General features: G+C 55.7%; 1 protein-coding gene across 1 annotated transcript in view; it reads left to right on the top strand.

The window, feature by feature from the left end:
• The window catches only part of jade2 (jade family PHD finger 2), a 62178-nt gene that overhangs the window by 26645 nt on the left and 25582 nt on the right, over positions 1-9951 (top strand). The window contains exon 5 of the mRNA XM_035433215.1: positions 8946-9115. Coding sequence (XP_035289106.1) covers positions 8946-9115 — 170 coding nt within the window. The remainder of the gene's footprint in view (positions 1-8945; positions 9116-9951) is intronic.

Here is a 9951-nt window from a genome sequence, read left to right as displayed (position 1 = left end):
TGCGCTGGCTCTCCAGCTGCCCGTCCCGCCGGAGTGCCCCCCCCCCCCCCGGGCGAGTCACGCCCTCTGTACACGGCCACCCCCCTGTGGTGGGGCTGCAGACGGGACGGGCGGGGGCGATGGGGAGGTCACACGTTCACACGGAGCGCCTGCTCTAGTTCTGCTGTAGCCGAGCGACCCAGAACCCCAGTGACCAGCTTTCCAGCCCGTTAAGATTAATATTCGGGATCGGAGTCGTCTTCAGGAACCACACAGAGCGAAAAATCATCATTCCCTTTATCCTATAAATTTACATCCACTTATAGTGAGCGGTTCTAACCCATCCTTTCGCCTTCATTGAGCTGCTTTTCCCGGTGATGGGACGGAGATCTTCTCCGCTACGCTTCCCCCCCCACCCCCACCCCCACCCCGCCGGTAAACGATTACCCGGCTCCCGGCTCGTTCCCCTTTCCCCTGTCAGCTGTGATGCACGATGACATCACACAGTTTCCCGCTCCGTGCCGGGCGTGCGTTTTGTCACGGGCTTCCGTAAATCAGGCCGGGGCAGGTAATTGGTTAGCGGAGACGAAAACGGGTAACTGTTTTTTTTTTTTTTTTTTTTTTTTTTTTACGGCTTCTTGGAAGTGACTGATGGGGGGTGGGGGGTGGAGGGGGGTTCTGTTTCTGACGACACGCGAAAAGCAGGATCGATGGGAGCAATGTCACTGTGGGAGACGCTCGCCGATCGGAAGAGTCCCCCCCCTCCACCCCCCCATTCACTGTGGGCCACGTTAGCGTTAGCGTTCACGCTAGGAGTGCCGTCGTGTTTCGCGACACGACTCCCAACGAGCCGCTCCAGCAGCAGAAGCGAGACTTTGGGTTTCGTGAAGCGAATTTCCTGTTGGCCTGCTTGCCCCGCAGACATGGAATGCTCAGACCATCGCTGCGGTTTCTGCTGAATTCTTCCTCTCCCTCTCTTTGTGCTGTTTGCGTAGCCTGGAGTAGGTTCCTGCGGTGCGGTTAGCGTTCTGGGCCTTTGTGTCGGCCCGAAAGCCTGCGTTCCCTCAGCCCTGTGCGCGCGCAGCTCCTCGCCTCTCCGAGGCTCCGTCCCATGATGCATCTGTTGGCGTGGTGACGGGCGGCTGCGTGTTCTCTGACGAGCGTGCGGCAGCCGGAGCTGTCCTGGAGCATCTCGCTCTCCTCTGTCATCCATCAGACGAGCTTCTCAAACGACTCCCACACACGCGCTCTGACACTTACTCACTCTCGTACGGCTACACGTCTTAGTCACACGCACACACACACTCACACAATCAGATACGCACACACGCAGACACACACACTCGCACAATCAGACGCGCACACACGCAGGCAGACACACACACTCACACAATCAGACGCGCACACACACAGGCGCATACACGCACACACAGACACACGCACACACACACTCACACAATCAGACACGCACACACAGGCGCATACACACACACGCAGACAGACACGCACGCACAATCAGGCACACATGCACACACAGGTGCATACAGACTTGCATGCAGATACACGCACACGCAGACACACGCACACAGGTACACACACTAAAGCTACTCATGCAGAAGCACTGATATGCAGATGCTTTTGAATGCGTGCTCATGCTGTACACACACACACACACATGCACACACATGCACAGACACACGCACACACACACAAGCACAGACACACACACACGCACGCACAGGCACACACACACACACACACACACGCACACACACACATGCACGCACGCACAGGCACACACATTCACACACGCACACACACACACACGCACACAGGCGCACACATACGCACAGACACACACTCACGCGCACAGACACACACACACAAGTGCACAGAGTAAACGGTTCCCTCTCCTGCGTATTCTCCTGCTTGTCCTGTCTTTGGCCTGTTTCTCATTAATTAAATGGAATGAATGCAGAAGGCAGCAGTTTTGCAGAGAAACCCGTCGGGCAGGAGGGGACTTTAGAAGCAGGCAGAGCACAAAGGAGCCGTTGCCTGATATTACATAACGCTTTATGTAAAGAGGCATGAGTGCGTCCTCCACCGGGGCTGGGCAGAGAGAGCTTCCTGGGTTTGAGGGGAAAATGGTGACTGCAGTGCGCACACACACACACACATACATAAACACACCTACACACACGCGCACACACACACTCATATACACACACACAGAGCCTGGCACAGACCCCCCCGTCCACACACACACACAAACACACCTACACACACACACTCATATACACACACACACGGCGCACACACACACTCTTATACACACACACACACACAGCCTGGCACAGACTCACACAGACACACAGAAATGCACACACACACACAGCAGAAATACAGACTGCAGACCTTGCCCTTAAAGAGACACAGGGAAGCTTTTTGCCATGGTCTTAACACTGCGGTGTTTTAGCAACAATAAACAGGGCTGGGGGTGGGGGGGCGGGCGGTGCGGTGTTGGGGGGCGGGGGGCTTGTAGAGGAGTGCAGATCTGAAGCGCTCTCTTGGCAAGGTGCCAGGTACATGCTGGCCAGCGGTCGTCGTCCCCCCATCCCCCCCCTCCCCGAACACAACTGACTCAGTGGAAAATGTGAATGAAAACAAGCTCGACCCCTCCCTCCCTCCCTCCATCCCCCATTCCAAAAAACATCTTTTTCGTTCCCCCAGCGGGTGTATTGTATGTATTTTTATTTTCTTTTCTTTTTTTGCGTGCGCACGCCACTGTGCATGATCGGGAAACGAGAGGTGGGGGCGCGGGGGTGGGCATTAGGGGGGTGTCGTTTTCGATGGGGCGTGGAGGGATGTTTGAGATGGGTTGCTGCCAAAACCGGGAAAAAGGGGGAACAGAAAAGGGGGGGCTGCGGGGGAGAGACGGCTAGACTCGTTTTGTGTGTGTGTGTGTGTGTGTGTGTGTGTGTGTGTGTGTGTGTGTGTGTGTGTGTGTGTGTGTGTTTGTGTAGTACAACGGGGGCGAGATGTGAATGTTAACAAAGCGCAGACATATCCATGGCAACACGCCTGGCATTCCCGGGCACCGCCGTATCCATGGCAACACGCCTGGCATTCCCGGGCACCGCCGTATCCATGGCAACACGCCTGGCATTCCCGGGCACCGCCGTATCCATGGCAACACGCCTGGCATTCCCGGGCACCGCCGTATCCACGGCAACACGCCTGGCATTCCCGGGCACCGACGTGTCCACGGCAACACGCCTGGCATTCCCGGGCACCGACGTATCCACGGCAACACGCCTGGCATTCCCGGGCACTGACGTATCCACGGCAACACGCCTGGCATTCCCGGGCACTGACGTATCCACGGCAACACGCCTGGCATTCCCGGGCACCGACGTATCCATGGCAACAGGGCTGGCATTCCTGGGCAGACCGCACTGGCATCCGAAGGAATCACAAAATGGCAGCGCTGAGGGAGCCGCCGCTCGGTGCTCTCACCTTAACCCTTCGCCTGCCGTCGCCGGGGAGGTACCGCCGGGCGCTAGGGACGGCCAGCGAGCCGTACGTGCGTTTCCTGCCGATTCTGAGCCCGGAGCCTTCAGGGCGCAGCTCAGCTTGTGTGTGAAACGACGTCACGCGGGCGTGCGTTTCTTTTTTTAAATGTGAGAGCTGTAAAGAGGTGGCTATTTTAGGAAGCGCTCTGCGACTGTGTGAGCAGAGCTGTCTGCGGCGGGACCGCTGTGTGTTCACGCTCTGCGTCCTTTCTGCTGGACGTCCGTGAGCTTCGGACCTGAAGCTGACCCTGCTGCGGGTTGCTGGGGTGGTCACATGACCGTGCGGCGTTTATTTTCACTGCCTATCCCGGGGAAATGACTCGTCGTTTTTCATCTCTGAGATTGTTATTCCTTTCTCCTCCTTATCCTCGTTTAATATTTGCCTGAATTTTTTGTGAATGGATTGAGGTAACGAACAAGACCTCAGCAGTATTTTTCTCCCACATATTAAGACTCCTTAGGGCCTGAGGTGTAGCGACCAAGACGGTGCCCTTAAAGATGAACGGTAGCTTTGGATGGAATTCAGCTGTTCTAGAGTAATACTGCAGAATAATGGAGCTTGTAATTCTGACATTTGGCTTGTAACTCGGGGTTGCAGGTTTGATTCCCAGTTGGGGCACAGCTGTAATGCCTGTGGATGCGGTACTTAACCTGAACAGCTTCAGTTTTTTAAAAAAATACTCACCTGTACAGCTGGATTGTATTTTAGAAATGTGCAAGCTGTGTAAGCGTGTAATAAAGTGTAAAATGTGCGTTTATGTGCATCTGTTAGGTACCAAAGCCCCAAGCTTCTCCCCTGAGGGGTTCCCACCTGTCCCCTCTCATTGTGTGTGTGTGTGGGGGGGTGTTTTCCTGTGGAAGGGGTGTGCTTGCCCTTTTGTGCTGGGGAGGGGGAGTGTCTCCTCTCTCCCTCTCTCAACCCCCCCCCCCCCAATCCCTCTCTCTCTCTCTGGGGGTGGGGTTTGTTGCCCTTGTGTGGAGCTGGCTGCATGGGCATCCTGTCTGTATTGACCCACACCATTGGTCAATTGAGGAGGAGAGTGTCCTAGATTTTCACTATGGGGGAGGGGGGTAGGGGGCAGAGGTACTGACAGCGAGGTGGGGGGGGCCAGGAGGCAGAGTGACTGACAGGGGGGTGGGGTGGGGGGCTGGGGGGGTTGCAGGAGTACAAGCGTGTTAGTTGACAGAGTGAAATATGTTGGGGTTCAGAGCATAGAGGAGATTATGTTCCTTAAAGAGATGGATGGAGGGAGGGAGAGAGAGAGAAAGATGAGGATATGGAGAGGGAGGGAAAGGGAGGGGTTTTTGCTCAGGGAGATGAGTGATGGGAGAGAACAGCAGCCTCCGTGGGCTTGGCAGAGAGGGCCCTGAGTGGAACACAGCCTGAGCTCGGAGGGAGGGAGGGAGGGAGAGAGAGAGAGAGTGAGAGGTATGTGGAGTCTTGTCTGTCTCTCTGAGGAAAGGCTCTGCCTGTCCAATAACAAAACAATACTGTGGGTGGATGAAAAATGAACACACAGAGGCTGGAGAAAACAGAGGCTAGAAAAGTTAGAGATCTGAAGATCTCACAACCAGAGCCCCCTCCCTGTGCCCAGCCTGTCCCTCTGGCTGAAATCCGGTCACCTGCATCCCGCCCTATGTCCCCTTGACAGGCCAGGTCTCAGCGGGGGGGGAATGAGGATTTGCAGCGCCGTCTCCCCCCCCCCCCCCCCTCCCCCCTCGGGCCAGGCTGTCCCCGGCCCTGGCGGGCTGTGTTATGGACGTGATGATTGAAGATGTGGAGCAGGGGTGATAGATGCTGAGCTGATTGGCTGGGTGCGTTTCTCATCGTCTCTGGAGTGTCGCTGGGCGGATGTCACCCGATCGATTTTTTTTCTGCCGAAAGGCTCGGTGTCACAAGCGAGGCGTACTCCGTCCTCCCCGGGCCCGTCCCGTCCCGTCCCTCCTCCGCCCGGCCCGGCCTCGCACCTTCGACCCTCGCTGAGGAACTGTGATCATTTTGGCTCCCCCCCCCCCCCCCCCCACGCCTCACCAGTGCGGTTATCAGATGCTCATGCGGTGCAGTGAGTCAAATGAAAAGAGCAGAGCCTTCCCTCCACCAGCCGAGAAGGCCCTTCGGCTCCACAGCTGCTCCGTCCCCGGCCGTCAGGCGATCGATACTCATTTAACGCGCGGGCGCTTGGTCGCGCTCATATTGTGTGATAAACGCGTACGACTGAGACGCTAACAGGAGGACAGCTGGAGTTACAGAACATGGGTATCAAGATCAGAAACAGCGGCACCATAAAATTTGATAAACTGAGACATTGGTCCCCTATACCAATCCTCTCAGGCAGCCCTGTACTGATCCCCCCCAACGGCCCTGTACCGTTCCCTTGGGCAGCACTTTCTGTGCTGTGATCCCATCTCTGTCTGTAATCTGATGTTCTGAATGAAGGGGGGAGAGATACGTCGACGCAGGGTGGAATTTTATTAATGAGTAAAAATGAATGGCGATTAAAGTGCAGTGCATAACATTCAGATCCTACCGGCGGTTTCTAAAGCAGCAGGGACGTGCAATCAGTGTTCAGTCTGTGATGTGGAATGTGTTGCCAGAGCATCAGGCAAAGATGGTGGGGTGGGGGTGGGAGGTGAAGATAACCAAATGAACGTGTCGGTTTAAAAATGGAAACGCGTCAACCGCGTGTCACCGTGGCCCACGTATCCGCTTTGATCTTCGGCGGCTGGGTGGATTTGTTTTTCCCTGCTCTGTTCTCCTCTCTTATCGAGATTTGGCCGCCGGGGCCGGGCCGGGCCTGGCTGGGGATTTCCCAGAGTTCAGCGTGAGCAGGGCGGGCGGCCGGCTGCGCCCCTGGGAGGAGGAAGCGGCGTGCGAACTCCTCCGCGTCTGTGTAAACACAGCGCCGCTCCGCCTTATCTCCGGCCCGCTTCCTCATTTCAAAGGTCAGGGCCCAGCGTGCGGGACAGGGGCGGTCTCTGCCCGAAAGCGCCTGGCTGCTCTGGGCCCCGCTGCTCTGGGCCGTCTCTGCGGCCCGCGGTGGCGACGCCCCCTGCTGTTAGCGGGGGGAATAGCGGGCTGTGGGGGAAAGCGGGCTGGCTAACTGCAGCCGTTAGCGGGGGAAAGCGGGCTGGCTAACTGCAGCCGCTAGCGGGGGGAAAGCGGGCTGGCTAACTGCAGGTGTTAGCAGGGGGAAAGCGGGCTGGCTAACTGTGGTTGTTAGTGGGGGAAAGCGGGCTGGCTAACTGTGGTTGTTAGTGGGGGAAAGCGGGCTGGCTAACTGCAGCCGCTAGCGGGGGAAAGCAGGCTGGCTAACTGCAGCCGTTAGCAGGGGAAAGCGGGCTGGCTAACTGCAGCCGCTAGCGGGGGAAAGCAGGCTGGCTAACTGCAGCCGTTAGCGGGGGGAAAGCAGGCTGGCTAACTGCAGCCGTTAGCGGGGGGAAAGCAGGCTGGCTAACTGCAGCCGTTAGCGGGGGGAAAGCAGGCTGGCTAACTGCAGCCGTTAGCGGTGGAAAGCAGGCTGGCTAACTGCAGCTGTTAGCGGGGGGAAAGCGGGCTGGCTAACTGTGGTTGTTAGTGGGGGAAAGCGGGCTGGCTAAGTGGAGTTCAGTGGGTAATGGGCTCTGTGAAATCACTGCAGGTTAAATGGAGTTCACTGACCTGAATACTCAGATGAGCCTGAAATTTCAGAGCGAAGTAGAGCTCACATCACACAGGCTGACTGGAGCTCCACACACCGCCATGTCCACTGAGCGTGTGTGTGTGCATGCGTGCGCCTTGCAGCTCGTCAGACCGAATGCTGTAAGGTCCCGGAGCTCCAGGGTTGAAACCTCGCTGACCTCAGCACTGAGACCTGGAACGTTCTCTTTCAACAGAAACGCCGTCGCTGTGTGAGCTCACACCTGTATCACTGCAGCCACATCAGCTCACACTTGTATCACTGCAGCCACATCACCTCACACCTGTATCACTGCAGCCACATCAGCTCACACCTGTATCACTGCAGCCACATCAGCTCACACCTGTATCACTGCAGCCACATCAGCTCACACTTGTATCACTGCAGCCACATCACCTCACACCTGTATCACTGCAGCCACATCAGCTCACACCTGTATCACTGCAGCCACATCAGCTCACACCTGTATCACTGCAGTCACATCAGCTCACACCTGTATCACTGCAGCCACATCAGCTCACACCTGTATCACTGCAGCCACATCAGCTCACACCTGTATCACTGCAGCCACATCAGCTCACACCTGTATCACTGCAGCCACATCAGCTCACACCTGTATCACTGCAGCCACATCAGCTCACACCTGTATCACTGCAGCCACATCAGCGCACACCTGTATCACTGCAGCCACATCAGCTCACACCTGTATCACTGCAGCCACATCAGCTCACACCTGTATCACTGCAGCCACATCAGCTCACACCTGTATCACTGCAGCCACATCAGCTCACACCTGTATCACTGCAGCCACATCAGCTCACACCTGTATCACTGCAGCCACATCAGCTCACGCCTGTATCACTGCAGCCACATCAGCTCACACCTGTATCACTGCAGCCACATCAGCTCACACCTGTATCACTGCAGCTACATCAGCTCACACCTGTATCACTGCAGCCACATCAGCTCACACCTGTATCACTGCAGCCACATCAGCTCACACCTGTATCACTGCAGCCACATCAGCTCACACCTGTATCACTGCAGCCACATCAGCTCACACCTGTATCACTGCAGCCACATCAGCTCACGCCTGTATCACTGCAGCCACATCAGCTCACACCTGTATCACTGCAGCCACATCAGCTCACACCTGTATCACTGCAGCCACATCAGCTCACACCTGTATCACTGCAGCCACATCAGCTCACACCTGTATCACTGCAGCTACATCAGCTCACACCTGTATCACTGCAGCTACATCAGCTCACACCTGTATCACTGCAGCCACATCAGCTCACACCTGTATCACTGCAGCCACATCAGCTCACACCTGTATCACTGCAGCCACATCAGCTCACACCTGTATCACTGCAGCCACATCAGCTCACACCTGTATCACTGCAGCCACATCAGCTCACACCTGTATCACTGCAGCCACATCAACAACAACTTCAATTCAGTTACTCACTGACTGCTGAAATCTGCATCCTTCAGTTCAGTTATTCTCTAACAGCTAAAATCTGCATCTTTCAAATCAGTTATTCACTGACTGTTGAATTCCTGTGAGGAAATCGTATTTGCTTTAGAGTCATAGCCATGGTTGTGACGAGGTTTGAGGTTTCATTCGTTCATTTTTGTAACGGTGATCGCATGTGTAGCATGTAACATGATTTTAATGTCAGGTGTCTGTCTGTCTGTCTGTCTGTACACGCAGGGTACTTCCCGAAGTTGGCCGCATCTCCTTCTACTCCTCAGCCCAGACCCGGGGGTTCTCCGAGCTGGTACAGGGCGGGGAGCGGGCCCCCGAGCCGCTCTGCCAGTACGACCTGGACGATCTGGACGTGTCCTGGCTGGAGCTGGTCAACACGGAGTTTAGGGAACTGGGTAAGGCTGAGTGTGGGGTTTAGGGAACTGGGTAAGGCTGAGTGTGGGGTTTAGGGAACTGGGTAAGGCTCAGTGTGGGGTTTAGGGAACTGGGTAAGGCTCAGTGTGGGGTTTAGGGAACTGGGTAAGGCTCAGTGTGGGGTTTAGGGAACTGGGTAAGGCTCAGTGTGGGGTTTAGGGAACTGGGTAAGGCTCAGTGTGGGGTTTAGGGAACTGGGTAAGGCTCAGTGTGGAGTTTAGGGAACTGGGTAAGGCTGAGTGTGGGGTTTAGGGAACTGGGTAAGGCTCAGTGTGGAGTTTAGGGAACTGGGTAAGGCTGAGTGTGGGGTTTAGGGAACTGGGTAAGGCTGAGTGTGGGGTTTAGGGAACTTGGTAAGGCTGAGTGTGGAGTTTAGGGAACTGGGTAAGGCTGAGTGTGGGGTTTAGGGAACTGGCTAAGGCTCAGTGTGGGGTTTAGGGAACTGGGTAAGGCTCAGTGTGGGGTTTAGGGAATTGGGTACCCTACAATCCTGTACGCCTCTGCTCCCCTTTTCTGTGACACCATATCCTTACTGCTGTTCCACACCCCTTTTCAGCATTGGCATTGGTACAGTCCACTCTGGAGGTAACAGAGAGCCACTCTATGGACAACCGCACGTTCCATTGTTAGGCGTGTATAGGGGTGTCGCTCGCTCCTGTGTGTACACGGCACAATTATTCAGTCTTCAACTCTGGGCCTCTGCCAAGCCCTCGGTCTTGGGTGATTGACAGCTGCTGACCCCGCCTGTCTGAAAAGTGCCCAGTCTATCTACAATCTGATCCTTTGCCTAGAGATAAGAAAAATAATTGAATTTACT

This window comes from Anguilla anguilla, chromosome 9 (assembly GCF_013347855.1).
Source record: "Anguilla anguilla isolate fAngAng1 chromosome 9, fAngAng1.pri, whole genome shotgun sequence".
NCBI classification, from domain to species: domain Eukaryota; kingdom Metazoa; phylum Chordata; class Actinopteri; order Anguilliformes; family Anguillidae; genus Anguilla; species Anguilla anguilla.
Note: the sequence above shows the minus strand (reverse complement) of the source record. Positions and strands in the feature narration are given on the sequence as shown.